General features: G+C 36.4%; 1 protein-coding gene across 2 annotated transcripts in view; it reads right to left on the bottom strand.

Annotated features, from left to right (window-relative positions):
• Nucleotides 1-2,561: 2,561 nt before the first annotated feature.
• The window catches only part of marchf1 (membrane-associated ring finger (C3HC4) 1), a 128,195-nt gene continuing 108,116 nt past the window's right edge, over nt 2,562-22,640 (bottom strand). Inside the window, exons 5-8 of one of the 2 annotated variants that reach the window (XM_088911884.1) lie at nt 21,745-22,485; nt 18,127-18,307; nt 4,942-5,089; nt 2,562-3,794 (exon numbers count right to left, since the gene is read on the bottom strand). In XM_088911884.1, coding sequence (XP_088768010.1) covers nt 3,493-3,794; nt 4,942-5,089; nt 18,127-18,307; nt 21,745-22,485 — 1,372 coding nt within the window. In that variant the 3' untranslated portion in view covers nt 2,562-3,492. The remainder of the gene's footprint in view (nt 3,795-4,941; nt 5,090-18,126; nt 18,308-21,744; nt 22,486-22,640) is intronic. The other variant, XM_088911895.1, reaches the window with a different exon arrangement.

A 22,640-nucleotide genomic window follows, 5' to 3' on the forward strand; every position in this document is an offset into this window, starting at 1 on the left:
CTGCATCCTTTTACAGAGTTGTCATAACGCTTATTCCAGAAAGGCATAAATTTACCCACACGGGATCTCTTTTTTTTAATTGTTGAGTTCTGAAAAGTGAGAAAATGCAAAGGAAGGGTTTCCAGAAGATTTCTTATGATTGGCACACGACGCAGGCATCGTGGTTTGTAACAGATAGCCACCAGCCTGCGGGAGGATACTATTCCAAACTGCTGTACCACCACCTTACCACCTGGTTATATAAAGAACCGAAGAATGTCCCAAACAAAACATATTCTCATTACAGCAGCAAAAGTATATAGAGTTCAATCACATTTTTACCAGAAACTGGTTATTTGATTTACCGCCACTGGATAGAATAGATCTGTTTCAGACAGGTTGACAGATCTGCTTGATCATCATCACTAATCTCCCTTTCTCCATCCTCCAGTCACTAGTTTCCCATTGGCCACCCTCCAGATCCTCGCAGAACTAAACTTTGACCTTCCAACTTAACTTGGATTGCTGCTTAGACTTTGCTGTTTTTTTTCTCCTCTACTTTTCCTCTCTCTCTCACGCCATCCTCTCTTCCTCTAACTCAACTGTTCACCTACCGTGCGTCTTTCCATTGTATTTGTTTGACAGATCTCGGCAGGCTTTAAATGAGATGTTCCCAACATCTACCATAGAGGACAGCTTCCCGTTAGGCTTTTAAAAGTCAACAGCAGCGCCCGATGAACTCGGAAATGCTGATTTTATCATTTCACGCTTCTGCTTGAAAGAAACCTGAAGAACTGCAGAAAGCATCTGTACAGATAACCTCTACCAGTTTCCAGTGGCTAAGAAAGCTGAGTGCTTCTTCAGCACACGAGCTACAGTATGAATTGTTTATACTTATAAGTAGCGTCGTCTTTCCAGGGTGAGGGCACAATCCCTGAGACCATGGATGTGGTCTGTTTGTTTCCAAAGACTTTGAATTTGATTTGTATGGAAAATGTGCTGTTAATACCCATATCGTTTATCCCAACATGAACAACAACAGCTGAGCCTTCACCTGCCTTTCCCCTGGCAGAGAGGTCTGATTTTCAACTTTACTGCACTGAGTATGGGGGAAAAAACAAACCAAAATAAAAGGAAATATCAGATTGGATTTAAGCAGTAAAATGTCTGGCCACTAAGTGACTAAGCAGTTCATTAAGCAATGTGGTGTTGAGCTTAGATGAGACCAAAGACTACTGTATTTAACAAACAAGTTTCACTCAGACTGAAACCAATTTTCATTTGTTCACTTAAGTCTTCAAACTAAAATATGTGACTGATTGAGAGTTTTTCTACACCAAATTAGATTTACTGATTGAGTTTTTTTAGGACATTAGTGAACAATTTGCTATTAACACAAAATGCACTGTTAACATTTCAGCAATATCGTTAATGTATTTATTGACTTGGATTAAAAGTGAAACAAAGTGGCAAATTAATAGATACAAAGGTTTCACTTCTCTGGTGTTTTCAAATCAATGATTTCCCTGGATGTGAGATGCAAGACAATTCTGGAATCAGAAGTTGGTGTTCTTAGGGCTTTATTGTCAATATGCTTTTCAGAAATTTGGGGGCATAAAATTGGGGACTAAAGATATGACAAGACATTAAAACGGGAAGAAGGGGTAAATTGTGTATCTGAAAGTTAACATCAATATACTCCTTTACATGATAAAAACAACTAGTGTTTCTATACAACATTTTGGAGAACAGTTTTACAGAATAATGGCTATGTGAAGGCCAAAGCTATCACAATGAACTAACTAATGTCATCCCATCATTTCTTGAAAGATGGTAAGAGAATCTGTATTGTGTTACTTTGTTCAAAGTTCCCACAATTTTTGTAAAGTAGAATCTCTTGTTCTCAGTCTTAAACACACTTGCTTTTAACCTCCGCTTGTGTTCTCATTTTCTTGTTTTACTGCTGATCCAGAAGTAGGCCATTGGGTTAATATTACAATACTTTTATCAAGCCTCCTTATATTTCTTTTCTGTTCAGTATTAAAATAATCAGTTACATTTGTGTGTGTATAATATTCCCTTAAGATGAGGATTACCTCTGATGCTTTTTGTTGAATAATATAAATTTTAATTTTCAAATCTATTGTGCAATGTGGCAGACTACAACCTGTAAGAAAGTTGTACCCAGAATCTAAAATTGGTATCTCCTCATGTAAAGAAATTTGTTTAAAAAAGACTCCTATAATTAGTTAACTCTTAGAACATCTTTGTTCGAGCATTTATTCAGATTTACTCCATTCAAGAAATATCTGGCATAAATGCCATACGTATTACAGTGGTTAGAACAATTAAAACATCACTGAGGCCTCATGGTGTTTTCCCAATTATGTCTAAGGAAATTAAGGATGCTATTCATAGACCTTTAAAAGGAACTTAAATGGTGAATTCACAACCCTTTAGATATAATTGTGTGTCAGCTTGACTTACAATACTGCAGTGTTTTACTGAGGGAAAATACATTCAGCATTTATGATACTTTTACTCATCCATAAGAAATAAAGTAACACTTCTCTGACATCACATAATGTATACATTCACAAATTTATTGCACCATTTTTTTGTACATGTAATTTCACACCTTCAGTCATGTCTGCAAACAGGTAACAGAGATTAATTATTTGACATTTAACCCCATTGTGCCTGGCTTGAAGTGCAGTGTGTGAATAAGGGTAGATCAGTTTAACATAGTAGCTTGTCCGATTTTTTTCAGTGTCTAAACACATTTCATTTTAAAATGCCAATACAGAAATTTAAATGCTATGTTTTTTGGTTCTTGTGCTGTTACATAATTCTGGTATATGATAACATGAAAAGAACGTTTTTTAAATCCCACAAATTGTGACTGTAGATACAATTTGAAGAAGTTACCACACCTCTCTCTGTAAGAAAAACAAAATAAACATACACTGTTACTTTCGGAATGTCCTTAAAATAAATCCTGTTTTTCACAACTTTTTTCTAAATATTAAAATGGAAAACTTCGAGTTATTTTGAAAGGAATCCCTAATCTTGTATTTTGTGTTTGTCTACAGTTTTGTAGCTAGGGCTTGACTTGATCGTTGACTAAGTATATGTCAATATGGGATTTTCAAAATGAAATGAGCATTTTTTAAAATAGAATATTAAAAAATGCTGAAGCTCAGCACTAAAGTCAACTGCAAATACATTATGCAAATTATATAACATTTTCTTTCGGATGCCCCCTATGAGTTCAGTTCTATAAATACCTCATGTGATTATCCCTTTGTAACTAGGGAATACCGAGAAGAGGCAATTTTATGTTCCTTCCTTTAAGCATGTGTTGGTTGTTATCCGATTTTCTCTTTCGGGTGATCCAGCTGATAAGCAGTTGGGATTTCACAGTCACTGCTTTGAATGCCTGTAGTGTTTGTGAAATGTTCAAAACCCTTCACAGTTCTTACATACAAAAGAAGCAATGAAAAACTCAGCCTGTCAGACAGGTGCTACGTCAGGAACAGCCCCTCCAGCTGGTCTGTGAGAATTTGTTTCTGTCTGGGACACTGGCACTGCCACAGAGTCTTTGTTTCCATTGCTCTGATTATTGGTCGCAGTCTTTTCCTCAGCCTTTTTGACTGTGTCTGGGCAGTTCTGAACAAATATAACCCGGTTGTATGCTTTGAGTCGTCTCCATAACTGCACATAGACTTTGCACTGAACATACATAAAGACCAAGCCTCCTGTAAATCCAATGGCCACAACAACCAGCTTTGTCCAAAAGGGCCATTCAAGCACACCTGTAACAATGCAGAAAGTTACATTTGCTTTTCATTAGTCAATGACAGAAAATACATGTATACTGTATATATCATCTATTACATTATGTTGTGACCGGACAAATGTCTACCAAATAGTGTCGAGTAACAATTTCCATCAAGTACCCTACAGTATATTAATATATTAATTAATTCATATGATATTTGCAAAATCTAACACAATCTACACATATTGTTTTCACGGTCATTAACATAGAAGCAAAACATTCAAATCTGATAAAAAAAAGAATCCTAAAAAAAGTAAAACAACCCTGTTTTATCTGAAATTCTAATACTCACTTTACTAGCACGAACTATAAAAATCAACATTCAAGCCAGCTGTGTTTTCTGAGTATGTTTCATTAGTACAATGGCTCTTGATGTTTTTTTATGTATTTTTATATACATCTCTGTGCAAAAGTATCAGCTATTTATAATTGTAGTATGTGTTTCCCTTCTTTATGCAGCAGCACCATTCAATGGTGAAATTGAATACTGAAATTGTAACTGTTTTGTTTAAAACAGTTAATCCTGACGATCTGTATTTTTGAAGTACAAAAAGTAGCCTTTTAGCCTCATGTAGCTGTATAGATAGGACAAGAATTTTAATCACAATGAGCACCCAACAATGACAGTTCAATTTAACAGATCAATATCTACATTTTAGGTATACTGTTGTTTATCTTGAATTGTTTTCATCAAGTGTTTGAACATTCCTAATCTAAGTAAATATTTTGATGCTCTTACATTTGTTGTAACTCTTTCCTGTGTGTAAAATGTTTGAGAATTTTGCATGGCATTAATAAAATTAATAAATGCATTCCTTGAAAGAAATATGCATTACATTACACCATCTTATTATTTTCATACTGGACATCTACGAATACAGCCAGACTATGGCAGATCAACTCAGGAGCCTCTCATTCTCTTGTTTTTCCTGTGTTCCTCAGCAAGAGAATTCTCTATAATCAGACTTGCAGTTCTATGCTACATTTTACAAAAAACATACTTTTCAACTTGAAAGGTTTGCTATAGACTTTAAACAGAAATTTCACCAATCTTTTGTTTTTTACCACTTAATGTTTCACCTTGGACTTCATTTTGTTATACTTGGCAAACCAGTACTCACCATTGTCATTTCCTTGTTTGATCTCTTCAGCTGTTCTGTCAATTAGTACATAAAGGGACCAGACTACACAAGTAATAGCGATGATGTGGAATGTGACAGAACAGAAAATCTTTCTCCGTTCACTTGTTGTCATCTGAAGTTTCTCCCACTGCAACAAAAGAATACCCAATTACATGTGCAGAGTGCCTTTAAAAAAACAACACAAAACTGAGTTTGTGTTTGGTATGAGAGATGGGTCAAACAAAGTGTTGGAAGAAGACTCTGTATGTGGCACTCGGCAATACAGGATTTGTACAAAAAGTACACACATGTGGCAGACTCCACACTTCATAAATCAGTTCAAAGTAGTATGTTTATTATAGAACTTTCTTTGAATGTTTATGTAAATGAAGTGGGGATCTTACACATCATACACCCAAGCTTCTCTCTCCCTGTCTGTGTGCCTGTGTGTCTCATGGAGAGCAAGCTGGGGTATGCGAAAAGATGAATTCCTAATGCAAGAAATTGTATATGGCTAATAAAGTCATCTTATCTTTATCTTATCTACATGTTCTTTAGAACCAAAACAATTTCAAATCACGTCTGCTAAAATAACTTTCCATTATTCTACATAACCAAAGGTTCGCCTGGGCACCATGTCATGTTTATCATAGAGCATGCTATCTTCCGTATCAGCATATTGATTTAGTGAGAATGCTCAAACCTCACATCACATCATCTCTTTCCAGAACTGTTTATCCAGTTCAGGATCATGGTGGCCGCTGAGCCTATACCGAGGGTGCTCAAACCTTTGTTTTCTGTTTTCCCTAAAGGGACAGATTGTTTTGTCATCTACAAATTGTCTACTGCATGTGAGATATGCATGAAGGACCCTGAATCAATAATGATATGTTGTCTCCCTGGAGCAGAACTAGCTAATATTTTTTTTACAAAATCAGATAGGTTTCAAGCAAATATGGGTAGCAGCCCTGTTTGTTTCTGTTCTTATCGAGGAAAAAAATGTCAGCATGAACACCACACTTTCTATAAGAAACAATTTCAAAGATCTTGGGAACATGTAAAAAAGGGATTAAAGCCATGTTTATTTTCACCATAAAACTTTCTGTAATAATGGCAGTGTGTAAACAGACACAAGGGATTGCATCTAAATGATAAGGATACTGGTCAGCATATGGTAAATTATTCAGAAACTATGGAAGAAAATATGTAAGGAATTTACATGGGAGGTAGAGCCTAAATAAAAACCCCAGAAAAAAGCAAAACACCAAAGGACTAAGTAATTAAATGTTTGTATCAAAATGGCTGGAGTTTTAAGAACACATTAGGAGTTAAAGAGAAGTACTGTAGTAGCTGTATTAGTATGCTGTTACAACAGAATCAAAGAAACATGGCTAACAGAGAAATATGGTGACAAAAGAAACATTATTGGATAGATATCATTACTATATTGCAAATGAGTTAGTTGTTCAGTAATCAATCTCAATGGACTATTTGCCAGCAAAAAGAACTATATCTTTTTAGTCATGAAAAGAGATGTCTACAAGAGAGAGATTTAAGCATCAAAGTCAACACATTGGACTTCTTCAGAACCAACAGTGAAATATGAACTAGTGGACTCGCATTGAAAGTACTGGGAAAAATAACAAAACAAAATATTTTTTTCTAGGCAGAGAGGTATGGGAGTCTGGAAAAAGGTACCCAGCCATATTGTCAAAATATTGATGTGATTCTGAGATGCCTTCCAAACTAGCAACCAAATGAGCTAGAACAGGGGTCTCAAGGAGTTCCTGGAGGGCCTTCTGCTTTTTGTTTCAACCTGATTAGTAAATCAGAAAATTAACCTAATTATTTCCTAAATTACACATGTAAAGGATTTTTCTAAAGGTCTTTTACAGTTCATTACACAATACATTCACTTCATTAAAGGTACAATTACTGTATCTACAAATCACATCAGAACTACTTAGAGGTATTACACTTATGCACCTAAATAAATAAGAAGGACAACTGTGTAACTGACAACATATTCGGAACGAAAATCAGAAGACACCACCCACTCCAGGAATTGTTTGAAACCATTGAGCTGGATTGTTCAAATATCATCCTCTTGTTCTTATGTTCTATTGTTTAACTATTTAAATATGCCCAGCAGCCATATCATTCTGCAACTCACAACCGGCAACCCACTGAAGCTAAGCAGGTGTACTTTGAGTGGAGTGTCCAGAAAAAGCACTATATAAGTGTAAGTAATTATTATTATTAAATAATAATAAACTTTATTTTATATACATATAGAAGGTGGCTTCTCAAAGTGCTTTATAGAATGACAACAACAATAAACAAAAAGAATACACAAGATAAAACACAATGACAATACACAGAGGAGACTGTGGATGGTGGTACTATGTATAGTAGAACCAGAGGGGTAAAGAATGGAACAAGTTAAGTAAAGGCTCTTTTAAAAAAGAAGGTTTTGAGTCTGGATTGAAGGAGTTTAGAGAAGGTGACTCTCTGATATCCTTGGGCAGAGAGTTCCAGAGCTTGGGGGCATAACAGGAGAAGGCCCTGTCACCCATAGAATATAGACGGGTTTGGGGGACAGTAAGGAGACCAGAATTAGAAGAGTGGAGGTTGCGAGGAGGGGAGTAGGGCAATAATAGTTCGGATGGGTATTGAGGTGCCAAGCCATGCAGAGCCTTCTATTGTAGGTGAGCATGAGGATTTTAAAGTCCACACGGAAAGATAGGAGTAATGTGATCACTTGCACTAGACCTGGTCAGGATTCTGGCTGCTGAATTTTGGACATACTGCAATTTGTTCCATTTTGATTTAGATACCCCAGCGAGTAGAACATTACAGTAGTGAATTTGGGAGAACACAAATGTGTTGATCAACTTTTCAGCCACAGTTAGTGATAACATAGGGCGTAATCTAGCGATATTTCTGAGGTGAAAAAAAGATGTTTTGACTACATGCTGCACATGTGGGTCAAATGTTAAGTCAGAATCGAAAATCACCCTAAGGTTTTTCAATTTAGACTAAAGCTAAAGTACAGAACAATCTACAGATAGGGTTACAGGATTGGCTTTACAAAGTTGATGGGGAAATTAAGATGAAGGAAATTTTGAATCATCCATGTTTTTATGTCAGAGATGCAGTTAGATAGAATAGAGACAGCCACATCAGTGTCAGGTTTGGTATGGATGTATATTTGAGCATCATCAGCATAGAGATTATAGCTGAAGTCATGTGATCTTAAAAGCTGACCAAGGCCATGTGATCTTAAAAGTTGACCATGTGGAAACATGTAAATGCTGAAAAGCAAGGGACCCAGTATTGAGGCCTGAGGAACACCACACTTAACAAGACCAATTTCAGACCTATACCCATTAAGAGAGACAAAGTGACAGTGATCAATGAGGTAAGACTTGAACCATTTGAGAGCAGTGTCAGAAACTCCAAACACAGTCTCAGGACGAGAAAGTAAGATGTCATGGTCTACAGGGTCAAAAGCAGCACTGAGATCAAGAAAGATGAGTATAGGAAGACAACCAGAATCAGAAGCTATTAGAAGATTGTTAGTGACTTTGACCAGGGCAGTTTCTGTGCTGTGAAGTTGACAGAAGCCTCCAGAAGATTGGAGGGATTCGAAAAAGGTTATTTGCCATGAGGTGGTTATGTAACTGAAATGTGACAGCACGTTCTAGAATGTCTGCAAGAAAGGGTAAGTTGGAGGTGGGGCGAAAATTGTTTAGTTTGTCAAGAGCCATGTTAGGCTTTTTTGGCACGGGGTAATGGCAGCAGTTTTGAAGACCGCTGGTATGCCAGTGCTCAAGGATTCATTTATAATATTGAGGACAATGGGACAGTGAGAAGAGAAACAGGACTGCAATAAAGTGGTGGGAATGGGATCTAAAATACTTTTGTGGTGGGTTTCATGTGTGTAACTAGTTTAATTAAGGGATGCTGAGTCAAGAAGGGAGAAGTCGGAGAGAAGTGAACCAGAAAAGTTGGATAAGGAGGGAGGAGGTGTGGAAATGATATGCGTAGTGGAGAGAATGTGATGCCGCATGTTGTCGACCTTGGAGCTAAAAGAAATCTAAGATTGTGTTGCAAAGTTGCGATGAGGCAGGTAATGTGGTGGGGCAGTTTGGCTTAAGCAGTGTGTTGATGGTGGAGAAAAGATGTCTGGGGTTGTTATGGTAGTTTTCAATGATGTGAGAGAAGTAGGTGGATCTAACAGACTCTATTGTAACCTTATATTCAGACAAGTAATCTCTCCAAGCCTGATAATGTACATTTAGGCCAGAAAGACGCCAACTACGCTAAAGTTTGCTGGAGGCTGCCTTCATAGATCGCAGATGGTCATTTTTCCAGGGGGTAGGACGAGAGAAGGAGATGGTTCGAGTCTTTAGAGGAGCAAAGGTGTCAAGGGTAGATAAAAGAGCACTGTCAAGGAACTGTATTTTGTCCTCTAGAGGGTCAGAGGATGAGAAACAAGATAAGGAGGATAGAATAGAATTGGCAAACCTTGGCTGATTAATTGATCACAAGTTGCAAAAATTTACAGAGTGTGAGGGGAAAGTGTTAGAAATGGGTAATTCCAGATTGAAAAGAATAGCTAAGTGGTCAGAGAGGCCTAGATCAAGGGAAGAGCAGTAGGAAACAAAAGAGTCATTTCCTATAATTACATCTAGGATGTGTCCTTTGTTATGTGTAGGGGTACAAACAAACTGAGTAATATCAAGCATCCCAATAGAGAAAGGATGTCTTTAGCCAGATTGGAAGACCTTGAGTCAATGTGTATATTAAAGTCTGCTTGAGTAAGGATCCTTTTAAACTTAAGGCATAAAAATGAGAGTAAATCAGCAAATCTACCTAAAAAGGCTTCGCTGGGTATGGGTGGTCTATAAACTATGGCAATGATAGTTGATTGGGGGATAGAGACATTTAAACAAAGCAATCAAAAGAAGAGGGGGGAGGTATAGTAATAGGACTTAAACTGTAAAAAAGTTTGTAAATAATAATGATGCCCCCGTCTCTGCCTGAGAGATGCTGAAGGTCAAACAAACCATACCCAGGAGGGACTAGTCCATTGTTTTGACTGTGACAGGTTTCGGTTAAGCACAGAAAGTCCAATTTTTTTCCTTGATATAATCACATAAAAGAAGAACCTTGCTGTTTATGAAGCGGGTATTGAGTAGCGCTGATCTGGCCAGTCTCAGGGATGCAGAGGAAAGCAGAGTGTGCTCCAGGCATGGTAGCGAGGGAAGATTTTTTAGGTCGGCGCCGGAACGAGATGGACTTACAGTCTTGCGCCGAAAGGCAGAGACAGACAGACAAATGAAAGAAACAGCGTCCTGGGCTGAGATGGAAGTAGCGCCTCAGTCGTAGGATCCCAATAATATGGCAATAATCTTTTACCAGGAAGTACTTTTGTTTTAGTTGAGGCAGTTGCAGCAGTTGCCTTTAGTTGAAGCAGTTGGTGTACCTCAGAGACGTGTTCGATGAATTCAAGATGGTGCAACAAGACGGGAAGAAAATCCAGAGTAAGGCAGCGGCAGGTGGTGAAAGTCTTCAGCTGAGCAATTTCATCAGGAGCTAGTCGGCAGCAGTCACAATGCAAGTGGAAGTCGCACTTGTAAATTGCAACATGGAGCAGATAAAGTGAAACGGATAAAAATAAATAATTAGAAACCAGTGTTGCAGAGAAGAAAAGAAAAAGAAAAAAAGTAGATCAAAAATGAAAAACTGGTGAGAGGAGCAGCAGCCAAACGTCTCCTTAAATGTCTCCTTCAGTCACTGTATATCAAGTAAATAATATGAACTCTTAAACTAGGAGTTTTATTCAATTTCCCATGAAGATTAAATCAATTAGTAAATCCATTGCATAGTGTAAGTGCATATGTGCCTTGGATCTAGTTTTTACTCACAGTGAAACATTGCCATCTAGTGGTATGTCCTGAGAACTAGCGTCTAAACTTTGCTGCTTCTCCAAAAAAAGATTGAAGAACAACAAATTTAAGAGACTTAACAGAGGTGACACATACATGAGTTCTGAAAAAGAACAATTTGCTCCATTTGCCAAATGCAGATATGTCAAAGGCCCCAGAGTGGACAAAAAACGTTTTGGAACCTTTTAGAATTTTATTCTACATATATTGCACCTTTAATACCAAGGTATCTCCAAGTCCTCAATAATTTACAATGGAATCTTAAAAACACCAACAGCTGAACAGAACAATGAAGTAACTATAAAAAAATAACATAGAGCATGATTACACAGACATATAAGAGGAAAACTAAGCTGCATAGTTATTTTACAAGTTAGAAATGCAACTTTAAAAGTGTATTTTCAAATGATATTTAAATGTAGACAGACAACTGATTGTAGGAATTATATACTGACAAAATTCTACACCTGTTATAAAATTCAGTGCACATTTACTCTGGATTACTGAACATGTCCAATTTCTGATACTGTCCACTTATTTTAGAAAGCATACACTTACATTTAGTAAATAATTTGTGAATATGAAATATTAAGGTTCATGTTTCAAATTCACCTAATTGTTATTCAGCAAAAATATCAAAGTACAGTATTAAGAACGATGCATAGTGATACATCAGAAATACATGTATGCATAATTAATGGTTTGTAGCAGACACTAGATTCAGATATTCTTATAGAAAACGATACTATCGAAAAGGTGAAGAGAAGATTGCTCATTAAGAGAACTAGGGTACAAATGGACTGAACAGTTATTGAAAGTACATGAACATTGTTTTTGGTAATATGATACCAGATTCTCCCACATTCACCTTTTAAAATATAATTTTTTATAAGTTCATCCCCATTGTCCATAACAAAGATATCAACCCACAAATAGCAAACAAAAATGCAGAAGAAGCCATTTATAGAAAGGTTTTTAATACGAGAAAGATGTTTTGAGGTACAGTATGGCAGCAAAAAGCATCCAGCTAAGTATGAAATTCTGTGGCAGTTTAGTTGAAATTGCATTTTTTCTGCAGTCCCTGGAATGACCTTCCCTCAGCCACAGCTGCAAGGCTCAGACAGCAGGGGTTAAACCATCTGGTCTCATCAATCATTAAAGATGAACAGGCCGATCGCAAGCTGAAAACTTCTGTCAGCACACACAGCTTGCTACACTCTGCTTCACTTTTCATTAACACATTTAGTAGGAACTTTTGAACTAGACTTCTTGGCTGACAAACCCTCACATCTTTGATGAGGAAAATGTAGCCTGAACTATCAATTACTGTCTTGGCAAATGCAAAGTTAATATACCAAGAATATTTTGGTATATTACAAAAATTATAAAAACTGATTTTATAATTCAATGCTTTTAGTATTAATCAAGGGAGGGCATTCATTTTATTCCTATGCAGTAGTTTGGCCAAGCTGTGATTAAGTTTTGATTTGAATTAGTTTGCTTTATTGGCTGAGGGAATTTCAATCTGACTGTAAGGAACCCAACAGCTCAAGTAAAAAGGCTGATGAGGGGTTAGAGTGAGGATGGTGTGATGATATTGTGCGAATGGGTGCTTTAGAATCTAATGTATGAGAAATATAATCATGATACTGATATGTAGGTGAGTGTATGTGGGAAAGTTTGGCCTCCTTCTGAGCTTTCACTTAAAACTCTCATATATAGAATTGGTGGTATTTCTACATTCGGTACAGAACAGTACTTGTTGTAATTAATGTGTTTGGAGTTACCTTTTCACATATACCATCAACTGACATTTCAACCACGTGACAGTTGTTCCTTGGGGAAGAATAGATCACTAATTTTTAATTGAATCTTTTAATAAAATCAGAAATTCTTGCCTTGTATGCAACAGTGGGGTATAAAAAATGTAATATCAGTAAACTAGTTAATATCCTTCTTCCATTAAAATTAATGTTGGAGATTTTTACAGCATTTTTGACCTTTTGAGGTTATTAATTTTAATATAATTAAGAACAACTGTATGTGGCCAACAGATGAATCTCAGATTCCCACTTAGTCCTTTCAGTTCTTCAAAAATATTCAGACCTACTGTATAATGCCCCATTTTGTGAAATTACAACTTGACCTTTATACCTACACCCTACATTAAATTTAATATTTCATTCAAACTTGATTTCTCAAACTGAAGTCTTCTGAGTGTAAGATAAATTACAGTAAATGTCAGCAAAAACAGATTTTCAACAGATTGTCAATGGGATTTAAGTCAGGGTTTTGACTGTGCCACTCAAGGGTATTCACCGAATCCACTTCAGGGTGGCTTTTGCCTTGTTCTTTAGATCACTGTCTTAGTCAAAGCTAAATTTTCATCCCAGTTTAGGTTTTTAGCAGACTTAAACAGATTTTCCCCTAGTGTTTGCCTGTACGTTGCTACTTCTATCTTTCCTTCATTCCTAATGAGCTTTCTGGTCCTTGCTGAGAAGGATTCCCATAGCATGATCCTACCAATGCCAAAACATCCAATTTGGTCTCAGCTGACAACAACAACTTTCGTCCAATGTTTGCAGGATCGCTTTAATGCTTTCTTGCAAACTACATGTATAAATTGGCATGAGTTTTCAACTTTGGCATACAGGCTAGTTTGACTGGTACACATTTTCTCCCATCTCAGCCATTGAACTAAAAAACATCTGTAGCTCTTTCAAAGTTATCATTGGCCTAACAGTGGCATCCCCTCATCAGTTTCCTCCTTGCCTGTCCCTCAGTTTGGAGGGGAGTCCTGAACTAGGCAGTGTCTGGATGGTATCATGCAACATTCATTTCTTGATAGTTGAGTAGACTGTGCTCACAGGGATATTCAGAATCTTAAATATTTTTCCTATTCTGTGTTTTTCAATGACTTTATGATTTGCTTTGAAGGCTCCTTAGTCTTCATTACTCTTTGCTTCAGCTTCACTACCTGACCAAGGAATCTCACAGATACAGGTGTTTTAATCCTGAAATAATGAAAATCACAGTTATTGCAGACAAAGGCCACTCAGCTAATTGTGTGGCTCATTAAGGTAAGCTTGTGGTTTAGGAAAGGATCTGAATTGTTATGCAATCACTTGTCAATTTTGATTTCATATTTAATGTATATTTACTTATGTCTCCTTTTTTTGCACTGAACATATTGAATAGGACGTCTACATAACCAGTTTTAGTTGCTATGACATAATGGGAAAGTTTAAAGCAACAGTATATGAAAACCGTGCAAGGGTCAGAGTACTTTTGCAAAACACTATATACTGTATATATTACGCTGCAAGGATATACTATACTTTTTTTCATAAGAGCCATTAAATGTAGTACCCCTTTCTGCCTACACATTCTATTTAATCATGTGTTTTCAGAATTTATGAGTTGTTATGAGCATTTTATGTACATCTGTTGATTGCATAGAGCATTTCCTTGTCTTGCAACTCACATACTTTTACCATGTGAGTTACCTTGACACATTACACAACATTACCTTGGCACTGCCCAACACAGTAGATCAAGTAGAGTAGTAGTAGAGGATCAAGATCAAGTTGCAGGCACCATCAGTCTGGACCTGGCTTTTCTGTGTTGTCACTTTTGAATCGTTTCTGTGTACAGACATTGTGTACCAGTTCCATGCTTTACTAGGTTCTGTTGCCAATATTGTATATTACACAGCAGTTTCTTTGTTGTTTAACTTCTACATTGTATCGTAAGGAACAAGTAAAAGTTTATTCCATGCTGAAAAGAGAAGAAAGGAAACACAACGTTTCGGCTGTGGAGCCTTCTTCGGGTGTCATTGTATCATAAACTTTGTATTATAGTACAATACTGCTGGTTGTTAGATCACTGTATTTAGATTTTCTTTCTTTACAGACATTTCACAAATCTCACTTCCACAAGAGTGTGCACTTGAGCCATCTTACATTAATATTGTAAATAACTTAGTTTCATTTTTTAGTTTTGCTTTAGGCTTCAAATGTTTGATTATACAAAATATTTGTTTCCATAAAGTGAGCTATTTTTCAATGTAGGATGACAGTGATGAAATATTTAGTCAAATGAAACTTTTGAACATCCACCTTTGATTTTCAAGGGTTCTAAAATTTAACATGTTCACATAATAAACTCAACTCACCTACTGCATGTTTTCTTAGTAAACATTATCTAATATAACTTCAATGAATTATTAATTCTCCTTATGAAACCTCTCAATTTTTACAAGGGTAACAAGTTCTCAATTGCAAACTGGAGGTAATCTATAAGAAATAAGTTCAAATTTGTTTTTTTTATTGTATACTGTAATAATAACTAGTGAAAATAAGTTTAATACAGTAGGTCCACACACATTTTTAAATAACAATCAAATATAATTATCTAAACATCAACAGTTATCTCACAGTTTTTGATTGAAGAGTCATCCAAATTCAAATAATGAATGCATATTTGAAATCTGTTTAGTTTTACAGCAACAGAGCTGAGGGAATACAGGCCTATCAATCACAACACTTTTTCACTATTTTCATGCATAATTTTATTGTTGCTTATAAAACTGAATTCTTTCTCCAAAACAGATTTAAAAGAAATGTCAGACAAAAAGAGTCATTTGATTTTAAGTAAGTAAACAAAGAATAATTTGATGCTTGTGATCAGGGGACTCTTGATTTGGTTTGTTTTTTATAATTTTAAAAATGATTTATGAAATTCATTATATATGGTAATTTTGTTATACGCCTGACATTATATTTTTATGCAATTTTTTTTTATTTTTAAGGGAAAGAAGTAATTATATCATATTTCTTGAAGCTGTTATGGGTTACGCACGCCAATGAAACGGTGCGATGGTGTTTGAACAATCCATCTGCTGCCGTTACGAATAATAAATTACTTTACACAGCAATAAAACTGGCCATTTGGGCACTGTAAGTTTCAAATATATATTGCACAGCTTGATATAAAACTGACAATCTAGAATACGTATAAACTTAACTCATTATAATGTGAAAGTCAATTCTCATTAATGTTCCTTTAATAGAGCCTTTAATGAAAAAAGTTTGCTGAACAACACTCCATTGTGAGCTTCACTTGCCTCTAACCAATTCTTTATCCAATAAACACTTAGCCAATAGAAAACAAAGAATCACAGGACATTTCCCCCTTTTTTGCTGCTAAACAATAACCTTCAGATAGAAATGTGGTTTCAGAATATAGAAACTCTGGATGGAGAATGTAGAATCCTTTAAAATAACTTTTTGGATAAATGAGAAATAAGGTGGCAAACAACTGCACTATTAAAAGCTGTAATTTGAGAACGTTCATAAACAAATAGCAGTCATTATTGTGTCATTACTTATGGAATGAGCTATTGCTCTAGCCATGGGGCACCCTAGCTCTCACAGACACTGCCTCCCCGAGTTGTGAGATAGATTGCATGCATTTGTATCAATGAAACAGCATGGTTAGATACCACATAAACAAAACAATCAAACAGATGATAAAAATAGGCGAGAGATAGCAGGAAATATATCATCCATATCGGCCACTGTTTCCGTGTTTCTTAATATACAGTACAGTACAAGTTCTTCACAATTCGTATTGTTTCTAAAAATATTGTTTTTGCATTGTTGAAATCACTGTGCTAATTCACACAGAACCAAGCAAAATAAGAGACTGAATTAGCATAAAAATTATTACAAATAATTACAATGTTTAAATGCTGTACTGTTAAATGGGGTGATCATAAATAAGCAGAATACTGTATGTACCTATTATAGATGTCGTCCTACAAAATTACTGGAAAACAGAGCGAGTCATTATGGCTAAATGGCGCCAGTGCCATGTGAGAAGAGATTTGATGACGGAAATAAGAAGTGGTAAAGTGAATGTCACATAGTTCCCTTCCCAGAATCACTGTAACTGCTGAGTCATCACATTCACATCTCTTTTGAAGCAATAACAGATGCTTTGTAAATGGTATATTATATACTGTACCTGGGAATGGCCGCTCAAGAATATGCTATCAGAAATGGTTTTCATAAACATTTCTATTACAGATGGTCAAATAAAAAAAAACACTAACTGGACTTAGAACAACTGTAATATACTTGAATTCTACTAAGATATAAAATATATACATTAGTTTAGCAAATAATGCATTCATTTCTACTTTTAAAGACTTTTAATCATTAGTTTCATACAACCTTTATTATTATCAATATTTTCTAAATGTTTCTTGTACATGATTATTATTAACTGCCCCAGAAAAAAATAATTTATAATGGAATTTGGCCCAGAAAGCAATGTCTATATCAACTTAATTGATTTATCACATTTTTATTCTTCCTAAGAAATCTTTTATAATGTTTACTGCTTATAATTTAATTATATTATATAAATAACAAAAAGCAATCAATTTGTCCCTCTACTTTTATGTTTTCCAAGTTAACAATATACTTCTTACATGAGAACTACATAATTGTACTTTGGAATTGAAAATAATAATATTTTCTTGGAATTAACTTTGATACTGTATGTTTGTGGTCATCACCTTTATCCAAGATAACAGACTGTACAGTTGCTACATTCAGTCTATGATCTGAAGTAGTGCCCCGTACATAATTCAGACTGTTTCTATGGAAACTATGTACAACTGCATCAAAAATCAAAGAACACACAGATCTTTTGCTACAGCCAAACAGACAGAAGACATATTCCAAATTAGCTTAAAAGGAAAGTCAATCCCTCAGTGTAGCAACCTGACCTATCAAGCTTTAGCTATTACTTCTGATCATATATCCTTTGTTAAATAATATATGAGAAGGTAAGGTTATGCACATGTCCTGGGTATTGCAATAGACACTGGATTATCTGTGTGATTTACTTGCCAATGTGACTCACCATTGTGAAAACTGGTGTATTAAGGTTTCAAAAGAGCTTTGTAATAAAATATATAAGGATATATATATATAATTGTATCAGGATTTTTAAAGGCATCTACACATATAAACCAAGAACATAGTTAAGTAATTGTGGAAAGGTTACTCCTCTTTTTTAATTACCAGCTGTACTCTAGTTAATTTTAGGTTTGTCCTTCTTCTGCTTTCGGTATCAGCGCTTGAAGAATTTGTGAAGTGGTGAATAAAAGGGGCTACATGTCACCCAAAGATAACCAGATAATGTGATATGATCTGGTTACCTTGCGCAGCGGTTTGAGCTTCGTCTCCATTATGAAGTCGTATTTGCAGAGTTCGCAGCAGCGCGTGTCCGAGCTCTTGATCCACTGGTGCAGACAGGCCTGGTGCACGAAGCGCAGGCTTCCCGTGCAGCGGCACGGCGTGATGAGAGGGCTGTCCTCATCTCCTTCGCAGTGGCAGATCCTGTGAAAACACACACGCGGGATGAATAGAGCTTGGAAACCGCCTCTCCTTCCCTCTCGGCTGCTGTTTTTTGCACATTTGACAGTTTCAGATCCCGAAGCTGAACTCCAGAGCACTACAGTATGTGAAATACAGGGAATAAGGCTGCTTGCACTTCCCCCTCTTGTGTTCTTGCAATTATCTTTTAATTCCCGAGACACAATTGGGAATCAGACATTGTTTTGGTGATGAGTCTTGATAAGACGGTAGCAAAAGGTTTAGTTGAATATAAATGCATACGCACACTTGTAACAATAGTATGTGAGTTGTTCATTCTTTGGATGTTAATTCTAACGTTATATGGGTGTAGACCTTTTGTTTTAGTTTGGTGCTGTATATTATAATCTAATTATATAATTTGAAGTGATATGTAGTTTATTAGGACAAGGGTCTTTTATTTATGTTTAATAATGAATTTTAAATATTACTTGTTAAAATTAGAGTGTGCATGTTCTTTTATCACAGAGTCCTTAACTAACAATGGCACTAGCAATGATACACTTCCACATGCTAGTGGTTTCTGTAGGGCTGAATTTTTTGGCAGTGGCATACTATAAATAAAATGTATTTGTGGTGGAATTGTAGAAGGTTGTGGCACTGGTTTTGGATTGTGGGAGTATGAAATAAGTGATCCAGTCACATTGTTGAAGCTGAAACCCTAGTTTCTTTTCAGAAAGGGCTGCAAGAGATTTTGGGGGGGTAATTAGCTACTAAATAACAAATGGGCTGAAAGACCTTTCTTTTTCTTGCTTTTCTCATGTCCATATGGTTTTGCCAGTAATGTAAAGTTAGTTAACCAAATACAGACTGCCATTTGACAAGTGCACAGTCATCTCCTAGTACTAGTGCTACAGGAGTTAGACCCCAGATTCAAAGGGTATATTCTTTTGTTCATTTCAAAATCAGTTACTGTTTTGTTGACTGCAAAATCAGTTAGGTTGGAATTCATGCTCTTCATGTCTGTGTGACGGGAAAACTATTTGTATGTGTTGAGTCATGGCACAATCTTGGAAATAAAGATATTCTTTGTTCAGATAGCTAAAACACAGATGCTCAACGTAGCAATTGTATTAGTCATCAATTAAGACTCAGTAAAACTTCCAAGTTACTTGCATTTTCCATTGGGCATGTGCTGTATAATTTTTATAACCTTGCTATATTTACCAAGAAAACAATCTTTTCCATTTTGCCATTTTTCCATGTTGGAACTAGATGGTTATGATAATACTTCATGCTATTCATCACTAAGAATGTACAATTTTCAGGAGATGGAGTTATTCATCTCAGCTATGTCTCCCCAGTTTCTTGGTTTAAATCCAATTAAATATGTTAGGAAAAATAAGCAATCTTGTAAGGCTGAACTACAAAAAAAAAATAATTGTGGTGGAATTGAAGAAGGTTGTGGTGCTGATTTTGGATTGTGGGAGTATGAAATAAGCTGTCCAGTCATGTTTTTGAAGCTGTTTGAGGGATGTAACAAAGCTTGTTGTCACTGTGGAATTATGTGGTCTTATCAGCAGCTCAAGCTGAAGAAACTACTCTAGAATAGTCACCTTCATTTTATTTTCAATATAAAACATTCCAAACATGTTCCCATTGGTTCTTTTACAAAATATTTTCTAGCATATGAAATTTCAGAAGTCACTTAATACTTTTGGCTAGTGTTTATACTGTATATAGTTGTATATTGTTGCAAGCACACTAGCAGCATTTCAAACAAACTTGGCTAATTTTTCAAGAGTCAGTTCTTTTATTTTGCTTGTCCTGATAAGGGCCACAGGTTTATTGAATGTCACAGATAATTTATTCAACTTTATTTTGCTGTGATGCCTTTCCTTGGATTATTGGACACTTATTCATCATTGCAAGTGTTTAGTGAAATGTTCTAGCTCAGTGGTTCTCAAACTATGGTACGCGTACCACTTGTGGTATGTGGAGCGCCGCCAGGTGGTACGCCATATGACCCTGGAACTTTATTGTGTGCGCTGAAAAATTGGGACGGGTTTTCATATTTTCTATTTTAATCAAATTAGTTTGTGTCGAATACACAGCCAACGTACTACGATACAGCATGCACTAATACTTGAGTGGACACAAGAGCTACTATGTAATTCTATACCATTCTAAAGGAATGTGTGCTATGAACATAAGTGACCAATTGTATTTACAAAAAGTTATCTCCAGCAAATAGGGAGGTAGGAGAATGTGCATGATCTTGGAACAATGCCAATGTTGTAAGCACAGAAAAGCATAGAAATGCGTACTACAAATGCTGGCAATCTTGTGAGCACAGGAAAGCGTGATAGATATCAGAAAAATATTTAAGAACTGTTCTAGGTTAATTTGAGAAAAATACACAGAGAGTCTCTGTGTTTCACTCCCATGCGCATGAAATAAAAACTTCTTTTAACTTCTGAGACGGACTTCTGAGATGGGGAAAAATGCAAGCCTGCGGATTGCTAAAACAGGTAAGCCCCATGCTATTTTTAAAGAACTTTGTTTACTGTTGGCAAAAGAGCTGACACGTATTATGTGTGGAGAAAAGGCTGCTAAACAGCTCAACCTGCTGCCCCCTCCGAAAGACACAGTCACTCATAGAATTATTGATATGGCGGATGATATCAAAAGTATACTGATAGAGTGTGTTAAGATGTGCTTTTCACTTCAATTAGATGAGTCTGTAGATGTCATTGATTTGGCGTGAGAGCACATATTTCAGCTTCTGAATGAATTTATTGAAGAGAATGGCATCGACTGGATAAAATGCGTTGGAGTTTGTACAGACGGTGCTAGAGCGATGACAAGCCGACACAGCGGTTTAGGTGCACAAATTAGAGAGGTTGCTCCAGATATGAAGAGGCCTTTGCCATCAAGAAAATCCTTGACGATTTAAAATCTGTTGTGAATTGTATCAAGGCTTGACCAATGAATTCACATCTGCTTTGCTCGACTAAACAGGCTCACCCGTCTCACTGAAATGGTGGTTTTATATTGTTTTTTTTTTTTTTGTTCCTGTTGTCATTCTGTAAAGTGCTTTGAGAAGCCACCTTTAAAGGCGCTATATCAAATAAAGTTTATTATTATAATACTTATTTTATGTGTGTGTGAGTGTGTGTGTGCACGCACGCTCATGTTGGTCATTGAGATTTTCTGGGGTTCCTATGAGAAGATGACTTGTCGGTGGTACCTGGACGCTTTGGTTTGATCAGGGGTGGTACTTGGTCCAAAGAGTTTGAGAACCACTGTTCTAGCTAATTAACTCATTTGAGATAGGGGGCTCCATTGCTTAAATCTGAAAGTCCATGCACACTTCTAGAACATTGTGAAAAAAAAAAGCTGAGCATGATGAACACTGATGATCATGTATACACATGCTGTGCACTACAAAGTTTACCAACCTGCAAACTTCCAATTCATCATCGGAAGGCTGCTGGGTTCTGCCATCCTGAAAATTATGCTTCTTGACACGAGGCACAGCAAGGGCTTCATTACCTGAGCCTCTGTCTTCATAGGTCTTGATGATTGTATCTTCATCGGGTAGTGATGGACTGTCAGCATTTTCTCCTATGATTCTTGCATCTCTTGAAGTATCCTTCTTTTTCTCAAAATGAGAACCACTCAACTGAGAAGATTGTGAAGTAGAGGAAATTCTTGTTTCCTGCTTCCTACAAGGCCTTCTACGGTTCTTTAAAACTGGGGCTTCCACCTCTGAAGGGATGTGATTTTCCTTCTTCTCTTCGTCATCAGAATCAATTGAAACTAGTTCTATTGCATCCCGTTCTGCTGCTCGATCTTGATGCTTGGTAGGCTGATTGCATCTTCTCCCTTTTTTGGAAATTCTTGCCTTCTCCCGACTCCAGCTCCTTGCCTGTCTCCAGTGCTCCTCATCTGAAGAGGAGTCTGAATCATGTTGGAATCTATTGTGTTTCAGCCTGAGGAATTCTTTGCGTGACCTAAAGAGTTTCTTACTGTGACGCTTTGGGCCCTCAATGCACTCACAGCTTTGACAGGTCTCCTTTTTTGTTCTATGCTGTCTTTTGGTCTGTCTCTTACCAATATGCTGACCCGTATTAGTCAGGACTGTGACAGGAGCGCAATGCTCAAAGTCATCTTCCTGAACCTCATGCAGAGTTGCAGGCCTTAGCAGAGCAGAGCAGCAGCATCAGTGACAACATAAAAAGATGGAAAATGAAGAGTGGAAAAAAGAAGATGATAGGGATAATTAAACAGACAGAAAAAAATAAAAACAGTGTTTTAACTGGGGTTCTTGTTTTGCAACAACTTCCCAAAAAGC

Source organism: Atractosteus spatula, chromosome 1, assembly GCF_055471065.1.
Source record: "Atractosteus spatula isolate fAtrSpa1 chromosome 1, fAtrSpa1.hap1, whole genome shotgun sequence".
Lineage (NCBI taxonomy): Eukaryota > Metazoa > Chordata > Actinopteri > Semionotiformes > Lepisosteidae > Atractosteus > Atractosteus spatula.